This window comes from Archocentrus centrarchus, chromosome 5 (genome assembly GCF_007364275.1).
Source record: "Archocentrus centrarchus isolate MPI-CPG fArcCen1 chromosome 5, fArcCen1, whole genome shotgun sequence".
Classification (NCBI taxonomy): domain Eukaryota; kingdom Metazoa; phylum Chordata; class Actinopteri; order Cichliformes; family Cichlidae; genus Archocentrus; species Archocentrus centrarchus.
Genome location: NC_044350.1, coordinates 34,420,627 through 34,441,077, shown reverse-complemented (window position 1 = coordinate 34,441,077; position 20,451 = coordinate 34,420,627). Strand labels below are relative to the sequence as shown.

Here is a 20,451-nt window from a genome sequence, read left to right as displayed (position 1 = left end):
ACTCACCTCACTGTGGCCGGGGCAGTAAAGTTGAAGGAAAACTGCTTAGAACAAGGACTGGAACAAAGGAGGAACAGCTTCCTTTGTTTTGCCCTGAATTTAAAGATATTGCAGAATGTATTTAACATAAATGTAAAAACAACTATTTTGCATTTATTTTTTTTAGGAGTGGTGAAATAATTTTTGATACAGATGAGCTGTGTTAACTGGTGTAAACCGGGTAACGTGTTAGGAATGAAAGGATTCCACATCGTTTGATGGAAATGAAAATTATCAACCTGAATTTAAAGACAAGCTGAAAAGCAAAGTGAAAAATGCTGCAGCAGGCTGGTCCATTCTGCAGAAATTTCATTACAGCAACTCCAAATGGTTCTCAGTAGTTTGTGTAGCCCCCACGAGTTTGTATGCATGCCTGACAGCGTCAGGGCTCCTATTAAGATGGATGATGTCCTGGGGACAGAACATCACTGAGCTCCTGGACAGGCTGAGGTGGAACCTGTGGCCCCCTCAGACTGTCCAGGAGCTCAGTGACCGAAACATAATGTCCCAGAGGTGTTCTGTTGGATTTAGGTCAGGTGAGCGTGGGGGGCAGTCAGTGGTATAAATTCCTTCATCCTCAGTGAACTGCCTGCATACTCTCACCACACGAGTCACCAGGAGGAACCCAGGACCCACTGCACCAGCGTGGGGTCTGACAGGTCCATGGATCTCATCCTGATACCTGATGGCAATAAGGGTGCCGTTGCCTACCCTGTAGAGGTGTCCCTCCATGGCTATGCCTCCCTAGACCATCACTGACCCACCACCAAAGCGGTCATGCTGAATGATGTTACAGGCAGCATAACGTTCTCCACGGCTTCTCCAGACACTTTCACATCTGTCACATGTGCTCAGGGTGAACCTGCTCCCATCTGTGAAAAACACAGGGCACCAGTGGAGGACCTGCCAGTTCTGGTATTCTATGGTAAATGCCAGTTGGGTTTAACGGTGCTGACCAGTGAGCACAGCGCCCACTAGAGGACATCGGGCCCTCAGGCACCCCTCATGAAGTCTGTTTCTGATTGTGTGGTCAGACACATTCACACCAGTGGCTGCTGGAGGTCATTTTGTAGCTCTGCAGAGGTCATCCTGTTCCTCCTGCACAAAGAACCAGATCCCGGTCCTGCTGATGGGTTAAGGACCTTCTACGGCCCTGTCCAGCTCTCCTAGAGTAACTGTCTGTCTCCTGGAGTCTCCTCCATGCTCTGAGACTGTGCTGGGAGACACAGCAAACCTTCTGCCAATGGCACGTATTGATGTGCCATCCTGGAGGAGCTGGACTACCTGTGCAGCCTCTGTAGGTTTGTGCAAATAATCTGACCTGATGTTTTTTCCAAGCTTTAGAAACAAAAACAGCTAACTCATAAACACCACAATTATTAAACAACATTTTCCTTCGGTCATTTTTAGAGTGTGGCAGGTATTTGAATTCTCAGTTTGGTAAAGAAATATCAGTTTGGCTTGGGAATTTGACTTCCTTAACACACCTGAGATATACCAACAACTGTGTGCCATTCTTCTGCATCCTCCTCTACGCTCCAGAGGACACATTAAATTTAGTCAGCTCAGGCAGATCCCACCAACAGCATCCACTGAGAGAGCACAGCTAAAGGAGGAGATTCCATGAGTTTGCTATAAGTTTTACTTAAGACACAATCCAAAGGGAAAGTAAATATCAGGATAAACTTTGTGCTTTCAGCTCCACCCAGAAAGAAATGTCTTACAGAGAAGAGGGTGATCTCTCCCGTCCTATCTGCCACGGCATCTTTAGTGAACCTGTTGTCCTGTCGTGCAGCCACAGCATCTGTAAAGCCTGCCTGGGGAACTGGTGGAGAGAGAATCTAATACAGGAGTGTCCAGTTTGTAAGAGAAGATCCATCAAGAAGTGACCAACCTTGTAACTTAGTATTAAAAAAGCTGTGCGATACAATCTTTGAAATGAGAGGAGAAATTCACCAGGATCTGAGACTGTCTGCAGACTCCACTGTGAGAAACTCAAACTCCTCTGTGAGGACCATCAGTGGCCAGTAGGTGTCGCTGTCTGCGTTCAGGTGAGCACTCCAGACATAAATTCAGACCAAGTAATGAAAATACATCACTTAACAGATTTCACCTCCAGAAATCCCTGAAGCCATTAAAAGAGAAGCTGAAGCTCGTAGAAAAGAACAGCAGAGCGTGTTAAGGTCCAGGTCCAGCACACAGAGGCAGATTAAGGAGCACCAGTTTCTACAAGAAGAGGGAAACAGAATTGCTCTGCTGAGGAAAGAAGAGAAGAGTCAGGAGGTTATGGTGAAGCTTAAAGCTCTGAGCAGAGATAGAAGATCTTTGAGACACAGTCAGAACCACCGAGGACAACCGAACTGGAAACATCTCATTCCTGCACAACTACAAGCTTGCAATCGTAAGAGTCCAACACCGCCCCCTGCTGGACGAACCACAGCTGGTCTCAGGAGCTCTGATGGATGTGACAAACAAGCCCCAAAAGGTCAGAGTTCACCTGGACCGGTACAGGGGAATACTGTCGCTCTTTGCGCTATATATGAAGTTTTGGCAGAAAGGTCTGAAATCACATTACAGACTCCATCACGTGGCAGCGCAAAACACCTATAACACGAATAATTAGCGTATAAAGTGCCAAACCGAATGTCTGTTCAAGTGATCAGAATCAGAATCAGGTTTATTTTGGCCAAGTATAATGCCATTCAAAGTATTGGAAGAAGTATTTATATCATAGCTACACATTTCACTTACACATTAACCAAGTTCAATAGAGCTTATTTTCAAATGCAGGCTCCAGCCCCCCCGACCCTGTACAGGAGAAGCAGAAGAGAACGATGGATGGATCTAATAAAACATTTTCACTTTTTACTAGTAAATTCATTTCCAATCAGCTTTTATTTCTATTTTTCACATTGACAGCTTTTTATTTTTTTAATGAACATGGTAACATGTTTGAAAATGTTTAACAAAAGCTGTCAGAGCACCTGACCTCAGAAAGACAGCTTACATCAGAGAAGAAAGAACATACTTTATCGCTGTGATTCTATAGAAGCTCGGTAATACATAAGGAGACTAAAATCAGATTAAATCAATAAAGTTTAAGCCTTAAACATTACTTTACACATTGTAAACGAACTGCACTGAATTTATTCTGAATGTTAGAAGGAAGAAACCTGAAAGTGCTGCTGAGGATTTATGACAGTCATAAATGCAGAAACATGTAAATGGTTTCTGTGGCTCAGACTTCATTTCTAGTCTATTATTGTAGGGTCTTCGGCCCACTAAATAAAGCACCTCGAGGAGACTGTTGTGATTTGGCGCTCTATAAATAGAAATATAGATTGAAAGAGACCAAAGAAACAGTGAAGTTTCACTCTGGAGGTCAGACTGTTTAATGAATATGTAACAAAGTTCAGATGCAGCAGTAAAACTGAAATAAAACACATGCACACAGAAGGTTTCCTTTAAGATAATTTATTTTGTACAATAGAACAGAAGTTTAGAGCATGCTTTGTGGAGAAGAAAGGAGAAGACTGACTTCATACACTCTGGATGTTTCACTTCTCAGCACTTGCATGGATATTGAGTATCTTACAAAGATGGGACAGTCATTCAACTTTGAGACTGATCTGAGATGTCGAGACAGGAACTGCTACCAGTAGTGAACTTTGCAGCAGCTGCATTCAAGAACGCCACAAATCTCCGAAACAAACTTGCACCACAATATTGTGGATACAGAAAAATCTGCCACACATTTGTTCTACAACGCCACCAGCTAAAAAAGCAAAGGCATTTTCAATAAGAATAAATGTCGTACATGGACTCAAAGTTCTGTACCTCCTCTCAGAAAGGCATGTTTATATGTGTCAGTAATTATGTGACTTTAAGATCATCATGAGGTGAGCATTGTGGGGTCGTTGAACGCAGCCCTCTTGGTTTTCGGTCCAGGTTGGGGGGGGATGTGTGTGTGTGTTTGTGTTTTCCCCCCCTCATTTACTTAGGAGGCCTGTAGACGATCTTCCTGCTCTTCAGCACAGACCACCTGTGTCTCTTCATGTAGTAGAGCAGAGGTACGATGATGGCTGAGCCCAGCAGCAGCTGAAATAGAAAGAACAAAAATATTAACTTGTGCCAAGATCCATGTTTAGACCCTCTATGCTGCAATGGAATTAAAAAAAAAAAAATAGTAGTATTCATGAACATGTGAGGTGCCAGGCACGTCATAGTTCAGCGTATGACATGTAATCTTTTGTTGTGCATCACACCCATCCTTTGCACCATGTTTCCTGACCTATAAAAAATATTCGTTTAATTGCTCGTTTAATTTAACATATCAAAGTTTGGAGTTTCACTCAAGTAAATAAAATGTTATTCTAAGCGTCAGCACACAAACGAGGTATTGCACCTGAAAAATAACAACATTGTGAAAACGATGCCCTCTACGGGCACTCGACACTGTGTGCGGTGTACCTTCAGTCCCATGCGTTTGCGTTGGTCATGCTCGGGCTCAGCAGCCCACCTCAAGAAAGTACACACGTCCTTAGCGACCTGACTCATGGTGGCAGGAGTCCCTGTAAGAAAGCAGAAGAACAGGAACCATCAGCACAGCTTTGACATGCTTCGTTTAACAATAACTAATTACATGGCAATAAAATTAGCAGAAGCATTTATGTGTAGATGTAGAACGGAGCGGTGAATATTTTCTGCCAGAGGGCCGGACCGACTTTGATACAGTGAGCAAAGAGCTGAACCAAACAGATGTGTTCTGAAATCCCCGGAGGAGCCGGGAAGTGACTGCAGACGAGGGTTACTCCAACCAGAACCTGAAGCTGGTTTAGAACTGGTTCATATGCTGCTACACTGTAAGCCAGGGGTCCCAAACTCCAGGCCTCGAGGGCCAGTGTCCTGCAGGTTTTAGATGTGTCTCTGCTTCAACACACCTGAGTCAAATACAGAAGTCATTAGCAGGACTCTGGAGAACTTGGCTGCATACTGAGGAGGTAATTCAGCCATTTGATTCAGGTGTGTTGGATCAGGGACACATCTAAAACCTGCAGGACACCGGCCCTCGATGCCTGGATTTGAGGATCCCTGCTGTAAGCTTACTGATGCTGCAGAGCAGAACCACGAATACCGTCCTCAACTGCAGTTCAAGATGGTGGAGTTGATGGTCAACCATCCAAAAGCAATGGGAAGTGCACAAGAAAGGTGAGGGAGAGTGGAGGCAGGGCGGAGATGAGTGTCAGGGGGTGATTGGTGACAGAAGGAGAGCAGCAAGCGTGAAAGTGAAGGTTTGAGAACCTCAGTAGAGAGAGTCGACTTCAGTACCACAGCTGGAGAAATACAGTTGTTGCTTTTTTAAATTAGATTTTAACTTTGAATTTCAGTCAATACTACGAAAACAATTGAGTGCTGGAGAAAGTGTGGATTATATACAGGAGCTGAAGGACCTGAGCGAGCAGAGAGATCAGAATTTCAGGGGAAAAAAAACCCCCAAAAACTTACTCTGAAGACGAAAACATGGAAAACAGCATGCACACACACTTCTTACCATCGTCATACTCCAGAATTTCATTGTAGATGGGCGGAGCCATGCCAATAGCCTGGCCAGGGAAGTAGGGGTTGTAGTAAAGTCCCTCTCTCACTGTCACTCCTGCAGGAGGTTCGCAGTAACCTGTCAGCAGGCTGAACACGTAGTCCTCTCCTCCATGTCTGTGGGGAGCAGAAGGGGGGAAACAAGTGAGCAACAAGGATACTGCAGATTTCAGGTGATTTTGTGCCTTTCAGAGAAACTCTTTAGGACTCACCTGGCATTAACGATGTAACTGAGGTCTGGAGGCAGGGCGCCGTTGTTGGCGGCCCTGGCTGCCTCGGGGTTGGGGTAGGGCTTTGGGAAATAGTCTGACAGCTTTCCTGGCCGGGTGAACATCTCACCAGTCTCATCAGGACCATCCACTACCTCAATCTACACATGAAAAACTTTAGGTCATCACCTACGGACAGAACTTACTTTGATACTTCTAAAAATAAAAGACTTTTTCAAAATACTTCTTCTAAAAGCCTAAGACAGAGATTCAATTTAAACAACTCCTCCGGACACAAGATCGTTCCCACGATCACATCTCCCCACACGCCGCCTCACCTCTTCAGCAAAGACCTTCACCTCTTCCTCTGTGTGTGACACTCCCACTAGATTTCTGAAAGCCAGGTACTCCATACTGTGGCAGGCTGAACACACCTGCTTATATACCTGGTAACCGCGGCGAATACTGTGGGAGGCAGAGAGAATGGTTTAAAGGGCGCAGGGGGTCCACTATAAGAGCTGGCAAAACAGACTTCAAATGATAAGAAATAAATTGTGAATGAGGTGAATGGGTTAGCTGAACGAAAAAAAAAAGTCCTCGGCACCTTCGGAGATTTCTTTTATTTAATGTTTTTCGAGTACACTAGAAAAATAACTACTGATGTTTTACCTTGAGGCTGTTGATACGATAGAATAAAAAAAAAAAAAAAAAAAAAAAGACCTTCACTGACATCATCTCGATCCTCAGTAACTCAGAATGAGCATTTTTGTCTAAGACATGGTAATATTCTCATTACTGTTTGTAAGATTACACAGAAGCTACTTAAAATAATAAAATGAATTAACTATAAAACACTACCATACTGTAAATGATTGACTCAAAAGTGTGTTGTGGGGTTTTGATGCCCTGAGATTCTGTGTTCCTTATGGGAAACTAAACTTACGTAGTCCTACTGGTGGCCCACATCCTTATTGTTAATTATTACCTTTGTGCAACTAACTTGTTAAATTAATTACACAATTTCCTGTATTTGACAGACTTGTGAAGGCTTAAGTTTTTATTTTTATTGCCAGTTTTACAATCAGCACCTTCCATCACACAAAGGATGTTGGACACTTGAACAGCGTGTATCCATTCAGCTCACCTAGCATGGTCCAGAGAGGACAGGGGTCCAGCGTGACTCCAGGGGTACTGAGGGGGATGGAGCTCCAAATCAGAGGCTTTAACAGACTGGTGCAACATCAGCGCAAGCCCCGCCCCACCGGTTGTGACCACACCCAGGGTCGTCAGGGCAACCTTCTTGCTCCGTGGCAGGCTGGCGAAAGACATGTTGGCCTATGAATGAGAATAAACACAAAAAGATAAGAAAGGCAATGCACAGATTCAGTTACTTAAAGTGATATTTGTGCGGAAATCAACTTTACTTGGGCAGGGTGTCCAAGTCAACTTGATACCTAATATTTGGCAATACTTATTTTTTTTGCTTGTTTGAGAGTACAATTATAAAAAGTTAATTGACCAGTATACCAGCTATCCCTTAGGGCTGGCATCCTTTGCTACCATTCAGCTGGCTCTTTAAAGAGTCTCCCACCTCGCGGTCAAACAGACTCCAACTCCACTGTTCTGGACAGCTGTCAACAACAGTTCTTATTCTGCTCTGAAAAAAAATCTCTGCAAGCTGAAGGCCCAGCGTAAGAAAAGCCTGCCTCATGTCCCAGCAATGCAGAGCAGAACAAGGACTACTGCTGTCAGCTACAGTGCAAGTGGTAGTGGTAGGAGTCTGACTGGGTGAGACTCGCTGGAAAGGCAGTCGACCATATTACTTTGATGTTCATTTTTCACAAAGTACTTGGCAAATATTTATAGCAAAACTCCTTATATCCTGTATCTTTAATTAAGAAGGGTGTATGACATCAGGCAATTTGATATTTGATATGAAACCCAGAGATATTCTGAAATCTATCACTGAAGACAAAGAAAAGCAACCACATCACATCTTAGAGGCCGGAGCATCAGGTTGATTCAACAGAAATCTTCAGCCTGGCAAAAAAAAATTCAAAGTTTTGAATCCAGTGGATTTTTCCACATTTGCCTTTCAAACTAAAGGTTTACCTCCAGACAGAGCTTTCCTCTACAGACACGGCTACAAGGTTTAGTTCATCGAGATGACCTTGTTTACAATCCAGTCTGGTCCTACTGATTTTGTAACCAGGCAGCCGGCATCACACAACAGCATCCAGCCAACAAAACGCCAAGCGCCACCTCTAACATAAAGTAATGCTTAATAATAAGTAATTTCAATTTAAGAAGCAGCTTAGGAACAGCAGTTATTGGTCTAATGTTTAATATGCATTCTATGTACTAACAGCAACGCCCCATTTTGCCACCTCTCGTTATGCCCGTCTCCATTCTCCATTTCAAACTCTTTATTTATTAATGCTGAGTTTGAAAACCAGATCTTTACAGCCTGAAGACATCTACACTATTCCGTTTTAAAACGACCTCGAAGAACCTGAAGCTGAAAAACGTCTCCTCCTTGTACCTGAACTAGGTCAGAGCTTCAGTGTTCAGCTGCTTCGGTCTCCTCGGTTATATTCAGCGTCTGAAACGTATGTCAGGGAATTTCACACAAGCCCCGCATAATTCAAAAGTACTAATTAGCCGAGCGATAACATTTTAACAACATGCAGCTGAAAACGGCTTTCCTTTACCGGAAGTCCTTTCAGTCCTTGAGATGCTAACTCTTTAGCAAGCTGGTTAGCTCATCTACTTTAGCAGGTGTCGTTTCTGACAGAAAATCAACAACCCACACCAGCTGAGTTTGAGTATGCATAAGTACAATGACTGGACACTTCACATTAATCCTCATGCATCCTTGGCCAAGATACATTTTACCCACGCTGCGCGTTTGCCGGGTGATGGACACGACATCATGAGTTAGCTCACCGGCTAGCTTCCGAAACACATTGATGAGTACCTGCTTTAAACTTTGTCACATTCATTTTAGGACATACTGACGCCGTGCCGCTATCATGACGTTATGAGTGGCAAATCATACAAGTAGTGAATGCTACAGTTGTTGGTAAAATCCTAAAAAGCGTGGGAACATGGGTGACCTTGTCTCACCCCGCTGTCCGTGCAGAGCTAACGTTAGCTCGCTGCCAGGACACCTCGCAGCAGCGGCTTTCTATTAAACTGTTGTCCTAAATGCATCGCATACAAATACTAAATACTGCACTCATCCACCGCTCTACCTTGGAGGTCCTGAGAGTTTTCGGGGTGCTGAGGAGAGCCCTCCCGTTCCCCGATAGCACCACCGCTCGTAGCGCCGCCATTTTCTCTGCGGTCGTCGCGCTGATCTGGAAGGAGTCAAGCAGCTTCTTCCGGTCTGAACCTTCAAAGTAAAGCTGGTCTGCGCGCATTTGTGTCGTTACGCAGGCCCTTTGGTCTCCACTGTCAGAATAAAACCTAGTCCTAGCACATCTAGTATGTATGTAAAAACAAGAAGATTACTGAACATACGTGTATACTCAAACGAGTCTAGATTTGTTTTGGGTTTAGCTTTATTTGTATGCAGCTGTGTTATATGAACCGGCTGTTTCTGAAGTTTTGAACAGCTAGTTTGATGCACTGAGAGGGCGCTGACAAAAAGGAGGCTGAGCTGGAGCTGGCAGCGTTGAAAACACTAAGATTTTCTCAGGGAGTGACCAGGATGGACAGGGTTAGAAGTGAGTCCATCAGAGGGACGGCTCAGGTTGAGCAGTTTGGAGACAAAGTTAGAGGCGAGGCTGAGATGGTTTGGACACGTGCAGAGGAGGAACAGTGGATAAATTGGACACCGAATATTAAATGGTGACTCTAAATTGCTCATAGGTGTAAGTGAGTGGTTGTTTCTGTCTGTGTTAACCATGCGATAGATTGGCAGCCTGTTTAGGGTGTACCTGCCTCTCACACCAAGATAGGCGCCAGCCCCTGTGACCCTGAATTGGATGTGGAAGAAAATGGATGGATGGAATATATATCTGTGACTTATAATACTAATAACTAAATATGCAAAAGTGCTGTCACACAATATGGTAAACAACCCAGTGCCATTGATATCTAAAATCACTCAAATAAAGCCAGCAGGATTTTAATGTTAACTTTAGTAACTGCACATAATCTGGTGTGTCCTCTAAGATACCAAAGAGCTCTGAGGTATTGTATTTTCTTCTTCTTCCAGTTGCTCCTTTTAGGGGTCACCACAATGGATCATCTGCCTCCATCTCACCCTGTTCCTAGCATGCCGCACCAACCCTCTGCATGTCCTCCTTCACTGCATCCATGAACCTTCTCTGTGCTCTTTATCTTTTCCTCCTGCCTGGTAGCTCCATATGTTAACACAGTCTTTTGACTGTGGGAGGAAACCAGCATACCTGGAGAGAACCCACCCAGACACAGGGAGAACAGAACTCCACACAAAAAGTCCCACCCAGCAGATTCGAACCCAGGACCTGCCTGCTGTGAGGTAGTGGGACTAACCACTAGGCTATAAAATAAATTAATACAACTGTATGCTAATTTAATTAATTAATAATTATTTGTATTTAGCAATAAATACATTTAGAAGTAATTGGTAGCCTTTGCAATATTTTTTCAAACTCTGCTCTTATTGTGAAGGTCGCTACATAAACACATAATACCTGCTAACTTGACATAAACCTTACACAACGAATTTACACAACCAGTTTAGTAACGTGTGTTTTGTAACGTTTTATTGCTTACTTTAGCTTAATGTTCAGAGCTCAGCTGTTCTGTGACGAAATCTCTTGCAGTGAATTTAATGTGAAGTTGATTTTTGTAAGAAACTGTGAGAAAATCTCCACCTAGTGGCTGCTCCAGGACTCTACAGACTATTTGACCTACATCCGGAGACAAGACACGACAATCTCGTCTCCGTAGACATAAATATGTATGTATGTATGTATGTATGTATGTATGTATGTATGTATGTATGTGTGTATGTATGTATGTATGTCTAAGCTGGTGTCACACCCTGCACGCTTCTATAGTTTGCTATTTATTAAAACTTTTTCCTGTGCACTGATGAGCTCTTGACCCTAAATAGTTTTTAACACAGTGAACCGCTGAATAGATGATAATGTCCTTATGAATTAAATTTAATTTAATAATTATCATTTGAGAGTAGATTTGAAAAATAATCTATTGTTTATTGATGTCCTGGCTCAATAAAAACACATTACGTAACTGCCCCATAATAATATAGAAACACAAGATTTAACATCAAAGCAGTGGAGCTAATCAAATCATCAAGAAGTGTAAGGGGGCCTCAGTGCCAGCCCAGGCCCCCTTTGGCCCTGCATCTGGACAGTGGGCATATGAGATGCCAGGAAACTGTAAAACATTGCCAGTTGTATTTTCTCGTAACTGTAGATGACATCTAGTCTATACCATAGATGGGAATGGTACCTGTTTGCTTCTTTTCTGTTATAGAAACAGCCTTTATTGTCCCACAGAGGGGAAATCTGCGATATAGTTTATATATGGGATATAGTTTTGGGATATAGTTTTTTTGAGATTATAGTTTATTTTGGTAGTTTTAGTTAGCTAATACATTGTGAGGGTTTTCTGTCATCAAAATAAATAAATAAAGCACAGCAGCGTGGTGGTGTGGTGTAAATGGTTGTCTGTCTGTCAGAATGGCGACCTGTTCAGGGTGTTTCCTGCCTCTAGCCCTATGAGAGCTCCAGCCCCCCCCCCCCCCCCCCCCCCCCCCCATGGCCCTGAACTGGATGAGTGGAATAAAATAAAATAATTACTCAAATGCCCCAAAGGCACAGTCCTTTTAGAAGAAGAATTTTCTTTGTCTCCCTGCAAGTATTTCTGCATTAAGTCATATTTATGATGCCCCATAAACCAGTGAAAAGATGGCAATGTTTGAAGATACTCACTTTAAACTTTAGGGTCCTCATCCTTTGCCCTGCACACATGTTAGAGAGGGATATTTTAATGGACAGGATGAACAGGAGGAAGGATTACAGTGAGCACATTTTGCTTTAACGTGGGAATGACCAGCTGATGATTTGTTTTGAGGTTGAGTTTAAAAATTTAGATGTTGTACCTGAAGACTCCAGAAGGTGGAAGCACAGTTTTAAAAAAGTGAAATAAAACAGTAGAGCTGGGTGATCAAACCTGCTGATGCACTGGAATTCAGTTCTTAGCAACAAAAACAGCTTTTATTGATAATTAGGTGATTAGATTGTGTGTAGATTACAGGGCCATAGTGTATGTGATGTCAGTAATAGATTCATGGGGACGGTGTTTTTATTTGTGAATACACAAACAGAAGAATTTTCTGCAGGCATCAGGCCATAAAAACCAAAATATAAACAAAACCATTCACCAGGAACAAAACCTGGACTGTTCTATGACCCCTCAACATGTTTTGAAACAAGTATAAATAGGGGACATTAAAAAAATGATGGTGTTATGTATAATAATAGGGGTTAGTGCAACATGAATGAATCATCTGAATGACGTGTCCCTACAATAGACATGAGACATCTTTCAGAAACACAGCTGAAGGCAGATCCAATCTAAATAATAAAAGAACAAACATCCAGCCTGAAATATTAAGATACATAAAAAACATCAAACTTGTTTGAATTAATTGAAGTTTGTTGTGAGCTTGACTGCAGATGGATGTTTGCTGTTTAACAGCAGGCAGGTAATAAAGTATTAATCAGCCCAAGAAGTCGCTGTCTTTGCTGGTGATGCCTGCCTCAAAGAAAAACTATTCAGTGTCAATTCAACCTGTTTTTTGTTTGTTTTTGTTATGATTCTCCTTCAAATATTTCCTTTTGTTCACTTCTATTGTGTATGTGTGTATATATATATATATATATATATATATATATATATATAGAGAGAGAGAGAGAGAGAGAGAGAGAGATAGAGAGAATGGGAATGTGGAGAACAACACTAGAGGCCATCTTCAAGCCCATCGCACAAGTCAAGTGTGGGATTTACCAAGGAGATGTTCTGTCCCCACTGCTGCATAGGCCTGAATTTCCTCAGCCAGATCATCAACAAGACTGGCTACAGATACCGACTACGGAATGGAGCAAACATCAGCCACCTCCTGTACATGGATGACATCAAGCTGTATGCTAGGAGTGAACGAGATATCGATTCACTGATTCACACCACCAGGATCTACAGCAATGACATCGGAATGTCATTCGGACTGGAGAAGTATAGTCGGATGAGAGAGGGAAGGTAGTCAGAACTGAGGGGGTTGCATTACCAGAGGGCGAAATTGCAGACATTGAGGACAGCTACAAGTACCTTGGAATCCCACAGGCAAATGGGAACCATGAAGAGGCCGCTACGAAAGCTGCAACCTCCAAGTACCTGCAGAGAAAATCCTAAGGAGTCAGCTGAATGGGAAGAACAAGTTCTGGGCAATCAACACCTATGCCCTGCCAGTTGTCAGATACCCTGCTGGGATAATAAGCTGGCCAAAGGAGGAAATAGAAGCCACTGATGTTAAGACAAGAAAGTTCTTTACCATGCATGGAGGGTTTCACCCCAAATCCAGCACCCTGAGACTGTACGCTAAGCAGAAGGAAGGTGGCCGAGGACTAGTGAGTGTCAGAACAACTGTCCTAGATGAAACAAGAGAAGAATTGGCTGACATAGAGAAATCCTACCAATGGCTGGACAAGGCTGGACTGACAGAGACACTAATCATGGCAGCACAGGAACAAGCCCTGAGCACAAGATCAATAGAAGCTGGGGTCTACCACACAAGGCAAGATCCCAGGTGCAGGCTGTGCAGAGATGCCCCTGAGACAATCCAGCACATAACAGCAGGCTGCAAGATGCTAGCAGGCAGAGCATACATCGAACGCCATATCCAAGTGGCCGGCATAGTATACAGGAACATTTGTGCTGAGTATGACCTGGAAGTCCCAAGGTCAAAATGGGACACGCCCCCATGGGTGGTTGAAAATGAGAGCGCAAAGATCCTGTGGGACTTCCAGATACAGACAGACAAACTGGTGATGGCTAACCAACCGGACATCGGAGTGGTGGACAAACAAAGGAAGAAGGTCGTGGTGATAGACGCTGAAATACCAAGTGATCCCAACATAAAGAAGAAGGAACACGAGAAGCTCGATAAATACCAAGGACTCAGAGAGGAGCTGGAAAGGATGTGGAAGATGAAGGTAACAGTGGTCCACGTGGTAATCAGAACACTTGGGGCAGTGACCCCCAAACTGGGAGAGTGGCTCCAGCAGATTCCTGGAACAACATCCGAGATCTCTGTCCAGAGTCAAATAAATAAATAAATAAATAAAATGTATCAAAAGAATAACAGGTGACAAGTATCTCAACCTGTAGCTGATTGGATTGTACATTTGGTATTTCAGCTTCCTGTTCCATCTACAGGATAAAGGCACCTGTTAATCTTTTTTCTGAGGCCCTTAAGAAAAAAAATAAACAAAATATTCTCAAAACATCAGCTGCTATCATTAAGTACATCATTTCTGAGAGCTCAAAAAGTAAACTGTTAAGTTATAGACAGTGAGGTCTATTAGCATTTGGACATTGACACAATTTTTGTAGCTTTGCCTCTGTACACCAGCACAGTGGGTTTAAATTAAACAATCAAGATGTGATTGGAGAGCAGAATTTCAGAGGCCTGTTCTCTCATTATTTCAATGCAAATGAAGCAAATAAAAGCTCTGGACTGTTAAACTTGCATTTTGTAGCTGTTTACCAGATGTCCCAATATGAAGTCAAAAGAGATGCCAGTACAAGTGAAGGAGGCGCTCATTAGAATGATAAAACAAAAGAAACCTCTCAGATAGGTAGCAAAACTTCAGGAGTGGCTAAATCAGCACTCTGCTACATTCTCCACAGGCCAGCTTGACAACATCAGAAGACCTGAAAGACCACAAGAGACAGCTAAAGTGGATGATTACAGTATTCTTTTTCTGGCTAAGAAAAACCCTTTACAACATCTATCCAAGTGAAGAACACTCTCCAGGGGGTAGGTATCTCATTGTCAAAGTCTACAATCAAGAGATGCCATCATGAATGGAAATACAGAGGCTTTACAACAAGGTCACTCACTGGTTACACTCCAGAGCAGGAAGGCCAGGTTAGACTTAGACAGAAAACATCTAAAAGAGCCTGCGCAGAAGGTGGCACGATGGTTAGCAAACAGCCCAGGACCCTGACAAAACTGTTCCAAGCTCAATACATCATCAAGCTGCTCTGTTGGGTTCTCTTAAGCTTAAACCTGCCAATAATTCAAACTTTTCCTGCTCATCATCATCATCATGGGTTCTGTCTGTGGTCAGCAGTACATTTATGAACAGTTTAAGGAAGTTTTTTAATGAATGAATGATTGTAGCTGAGTAAATATGTCCAACAAAGACTGTATTTATTTGTGTGTGTGTGTGTCTGTGTTTGATGAATCAGACTTGTGATAGGATGCTGCAAACAGCCCCTGATGACATTATTATGGAAGCTTACTGATGGGAGTGTGGTACCTCTGCCATCAGATCAGAGGAATCCATCACCGCTGTGTTTTTATTTTTATCTCATATGTCAGGAATGATTTTTTTAGGTCAAAAGATGTTGGTGTGGGTTCATGAACAAAAAAGTGGGAAATGCTTTCATAGATTTTTTTTTTTTATTTGTATAAAATTAACCGAAGTCTCAGACAGTGAGGTGAGCTGTAAGGATACATGAGAATACTCAGGAACAGGACCGTCTGGCCTTCAGTCAGCCAGTCACTTACTCTCAGAGTAAGAAGGAATCAGAAAACAGACCAGCAAAGTTCACATGGTTAAAATCTTGTAATGAAATCTAGCACAATAGAACACTGACTTTAAAAGGAGGAAAAAGGTCTTCGGGGATATCTCAGAACAGACCCTTTCTGTTGGTTTCTGCATTTGACTGACAGTAACTGGTAGGCTGAGAGATTGCAGGTGTTACACTGCAAGGAATGAGAGACTAAGTAAACGTACCTTTGCTGGAGATATTTGTCTTGGGCAGGCAGTGTGGCGCTCCAAGTATATGCAGATAGAGTTTTATGCTTTTCAATGTGAGCAACTAATTAGTTATCAAGTTCACAAACTGATGCCAGCTGTGCACAGCGAGTCTTTGTTTGGTCATTTGTTCAACAAGCCCAGAGTAAGACGTGCAGGAGGGCTGCAGTAGTAATTACACCGTGTTCCTGATCACTCTCAGAGCTGCTTGCATAGCAGGTTGCTGTCTCACTCAGTGTGACTGTCCACTTTACTTATGACACAAAGCTGAAATCACTGTTTTATGCAAGATTTGATTGGCTGTATTAAAAAAGGGTTTAAATTTTACAGTGAACAGACATGATGCACCAAAGGAAAAGCCAGCCAAAGACGCAGACTGAGAATCCCGGCTGTGCACAAAAAAGCAGCAAGAACAACATAACTCCAGTGTTTGTTGTAGTTTCACTGTTTGCAAGTATCTCTCAAAACTATGTCTGAATAATGTAGTTTATGGAACTGCCAATAAACAGTGCACTATTTTGCCCCAGGTCCTCGTCCAGCAAACCTCTCGGTTACGAGGGGAAAACCCTGGCTAGGCATACCCACACATGCCCTTTGGGGGGGGGGGGCAACCTGTCAGTCGACCAGCAAAATTTGCTCCCTTGGTGATGCTGGGGACTTTTCCATGTTTAGCCTGTGGCGATAATGCTGTGTGGATTATGATGAGCGATGGTTTCTTGGAAACATTGTAGAGTTTTTGTGAAACGTTTAATCATTTACTAACGTGTCAGTGAGGATTTATCTATCTGCACTGTCTGCGTAGGTTCTCAGTCATCCAGGTCATGTTAGTTTCTGGAGCTTGAAAAATGGTGAGTGTGCTTTTTTTAAGTTTTTGAAGACGGTTCACGTCTCATCCAAGAGGCTCCTTCAGTTCTAAAACCAAATGGTGGAGAGTCCCAGGTATTTAAGGCCTCGTGGGGGTTGTCACCTTGGAGGTGGTCATTGACCCACTATTAATCATGTGCATCATCACATGATTAATAGTGGCCAAGCTGTGAAAAAAGGCAAGCCATTACCATCAGGGGTTTAGTGTCAAATCACTGTGAGACCTTGCTCCACTCTATCATGTGACCTATTGAGTTCACCTGATGTATGGTGTGAGTGTGGGTTGAGGCACTTGGGAAGGGATCTCAAGACTGCATTGAAGGTTGCTCACAGCTGGTGTCGTAAGCCACCACCTCCGTTCAGCGAGGGTCGTACACAGTGGACATAGATGACCTCTTTTACTCCTCTTTCAAACCATCTGTCTTCCCCATCCAAAATGTCAACACTGGTATCCTCTAAAGAGTGACTTTTATCCTTTAGGTGCAGAAGTACAGCAGAGTCTGCTCCTGTTGTCGGTCCTTCTATGGTGTGCCATGAGTTTGTGAAGAGGCTGTTAGGTTTCTCCAGTGTAGAGGTCTGAGCACACCATGTTGCTTGTGTTTGGAAGGTTTGTCTGAGGGTGTTTCTGGGTCTGAACTACACTGGGATGTCAGCTTGGAGAAAATTCTTCTGAGTTTCTCCCACAAACCTGCCACATAAGGGACGACAACGTTGCTCCATTTGTCACTGTCTTTCTCCCTCGCTGGTGTCCTGGTGACCTTTCCTGTGCGTCTTCACTGATCTGATGAAAGGATAACCACATGTTTTAAGAGCTTTCTTTATGTGTGTGTGTTCCTTTTCTTTCCCTTCTATCCACTTAATGTAAATAACAAAGTCACAATAAAATGAATAGAGTAAACACCACTGATACTCAACACTTGAGTGCCTTAAACATTACCAATAATATGTGATGCACTATGCTAGCTGTAGGCAGTAGCTTCATACTGGGTGGCTAGCTGCTCGAGCATTTGACTACACTGATAATGTCTAATTGTGACATCACCCTAGAAAATCAGGTAAGAGCAGCATGACAGATGTTTACTTTGTTACACAAACATGTATGAGCAGGTAATGGACAATAGGTACTGATCTGTAAATAACTGGACACGAATAACTTCAGCTTATTATATAATATTAAACTACAGTATATTTCTAACTAACCTGGCAGCTCAGCCTGCTTCTTTTGACACTTTCTTTAAAGATAAAATGCATTTTGGGATCAACCTGAAGGAAAGGCAGATGTGAAATTTAAACGTGAGGTCAGAGGTCAACTATGACATGATATTGGGATGTAAAGTACAATGTGATATGTAGAATCCTGTATACCAGCATCATTTCCTAAATGTTGCTTTTTGTCAGTTTTGGACTAGTAAATCATTAAGTTGACCTTGAAGACTTTGGTGGATGTAAATCAATTTTTAATGGATTGTTTACATGACTCCACGTCTACATTCTGTCACTTTGAAGGGAGCTGATGCCAAAATAGCTGCAGCCAGGAATTTTAACACCTGGTTGTTCCTCCAAGTGTATCTTCCCTGGAAGAGGCTCACTTTGCAGCCAGTGAGGATGCACCTGAGTGTTGCTGGAGTTGAACACAGTGGGAATGCAGGATCTTCGCCCAGCCACTGATGGAGATTTGTGGGAGAGGGAGAATATCATATGTTGCTCTGAGCAGGAAGCTAATTCTACCTGCCTCCATTTCCCACTGATCCTTCCAGATAATGTTTATTTTTTCCACTCTTTCCCACTTCATCCACTAAAGAAAAAATCCCAGAATCCCAACTTTTTGCTCAGTTGCATCCACAAGATTATTTTCTTCTAAGTAGCTGCTCTTTGCTATGACGCTGAAGAATATCTTGCCTTCAACATTGAGGAGATGGGTTTGGTATTTGTTGATGTTTGTGGATTCCTCCTCTTTTGGTATCAGTACTCCTCCTGGTCTGTAACATGCTTTATGTATAGTTTGTTTCACCCAAGTCACTTTCATTAGCTTCCAGAAAAAGGGAAGAACATCAGGGGCATTCTTGCGTACCGTGCATGGGATAGCGTTCATCATCAGCCCCATGGGACCTGGGGCTGATGATGGTCTTGTCCGTCTTACTGTGCTCTCCAGTTCCTTCCATTTGGGTGGGTTCATGCCCATTGGGTGCTTTGGATGCTCTATAGGTGGAATGTTGGTTGTGATTGTAGCCATTTTTTGCCTCAGTGCATCAGAGTGCATTCTTTACAGTGGCTCTTCCAGAACCTGTTTCGTGGTCTTCAGCGTTCCTGCCTTCTTCTTGGTGAAGAGAGAAGTCATGCATTTGTAAGGGTCTCTGAAGAAATTAGCTCTTGCTAATTCTTTTTTCTTCTGAGCCAGCCTTGGCTTTTCTGCCCGCCTCAAGGATGTCAGTCACCGCTTGATGTTCTCTTGGAGAGTGCTGACCAACCTTTTCATGCTCCGAGGCTTTTCTGCACTGCTTTTTTAACTGCCTCTTCTGTTGTACCAGACATTGTATCTCCAGCTGCCTTCTTGATTGTTTCTCTGCCACTGGTGCTTTCTGCTTCCTTTCTGCTTCCATTAGCCCACAATGATCTACTCCATAGCTGTAAATGATATCCCCATCATGTCAAGCTTCTGCATCCTTTCCAGAATGCTGCTCAGGTCTGCATCGATGGTTTCCCACTTGGCTTTCTCTGAAGTTCCAGGCCAGTTCACTTTTGGCTTGATCTTCCACAGCCTGTCCTCCCTTACCGGCATTCCTGGCTGGATGGACTCTGCACAGTTTTCTACACTCCCGTAACAGGTGAGGTCTGTTCCCTCCAGTCAGCTGTGTCTCCATGCTGTCACAGGTTTTTTTTTCCTTCATTGTCAGCTATTCTGTTCATAGCAGTCACTGAATGAATCCAGCAGCAATATTTTAAATAATGGTAATAATGGTAGGTATCCCTCACTCTGAAGGTTCTCTGCGCAGGGTTAACCCCAGGTGACCACTGCCAAACAAAAACGAAATGAAAATATTGTGAGGGTATTGTTTTTGGGAACGTAGCTGGAAGTCAGATAGACATTCATGGCCCATTTCTGCTGTTATAATGTAAAAGAGAAGAATTTGTTTTAGCCAAAAACCTTAACTGTGATTTCTACAATGGATTCTTTTTAACATTTATGTGTTTAGAAATGTTTATATTGTGCCAAGAGACATTATTAAAATATGGCTTACCCCCTAACATTCAGACTGTTTTCTTTAATTGGAATGCACAATTCAATTTTCTTATTATTTATGAATTCATAACACTTCATGCATTATTTGCTCTCTAGTTTTGACAGACATTGTTGTGAACAGTGCACTCGTGCATTCTGTGCAGCTCCACTCCATAGAGACTAAAGTTCAGCTTTTCAATCATCATTAAAATGGTTGCTTTCTGCAGATCTTTTAAAAGATCAAATCTAACTAATTAGAATGCGAGCAAGCAACATATTCGTACTGACGTAAATGACATCCTCACATTATTTTATAGTTTTATGCCTTGAGTTTAGGCGCAAAGGTTTGCTTTTTTTGTTTGTTGCAGCTATAATATCTTTTTCTTTAAGGGTTAAAGGAGCACTTCGTAGGACTTATTTTCCTGTGCAGTGAGGCTGCACATATCAACCAGCTGAAACA

The 20,451-nt window shown here is 42.8% G+C and overlaps 1 protein-coding gene across 1 annotated transcript; it reads right to left on the bottom strand.

Annotated features, from left to right (window-relative positions):
• Positions 1-3,497: 3,497 nt before the first annotated feature.
• On the bottom strand, positions 3,498-9,230 carry cyc1 (cytochrome c-1). Its single transcript, XM_030729063.1, has 7 exons — positions 9,098-9,230; positions 6,988-7,178; positions 6,182-6,308; positions 5,847-6,004; positions 5,591-5,751; positions 4,510-4,610; positions 3,498-4,137 (listed from the first exon to the last, which is right to left on the bottom strand). The coding sequence occupies exons 1-7, from the start codon at positions 9,176-9,178 to the stop codon at positions 4,033-4,035; spliced, it is 924 nt and encodes a 307-aa protein (XP_030584923.1). The 5' UTR covers positions 9,179-9,230; the 3' UTR covers positions 3,498-4,032.
• Positions 9,231-20,451: the final 11,221 nt, after the last annotated feature.

What these genes read in the sequence shown, in the direction of transcription:
- cyc1 (XM_030729063.1), bottom strand. Translation starts at nt 9,178, where the DNA reads ATGGCGGCGCTACGAGCGGTGGTGCTATCGGGGAACGGGAGGGCTCTC. An exon ending in TGAAGGTCTTTGCTGAAGAG is followed by an intron (nt 6,005 to 6,181) that starts GTGAGGCGGCGT and finishes TTTCATGTGTAG; the next exon opens with ATTGAGGTAGTGGATGGTCC. An exon ending in AATTCTGGAGTATGACGATG is followed by an intron (nt 4,611 to 5,590) that starts GTAAGAAGTGTG and finishes GCTTTCTTACAG; the next exon opens with GGACTCCTGCCACCATGAGT.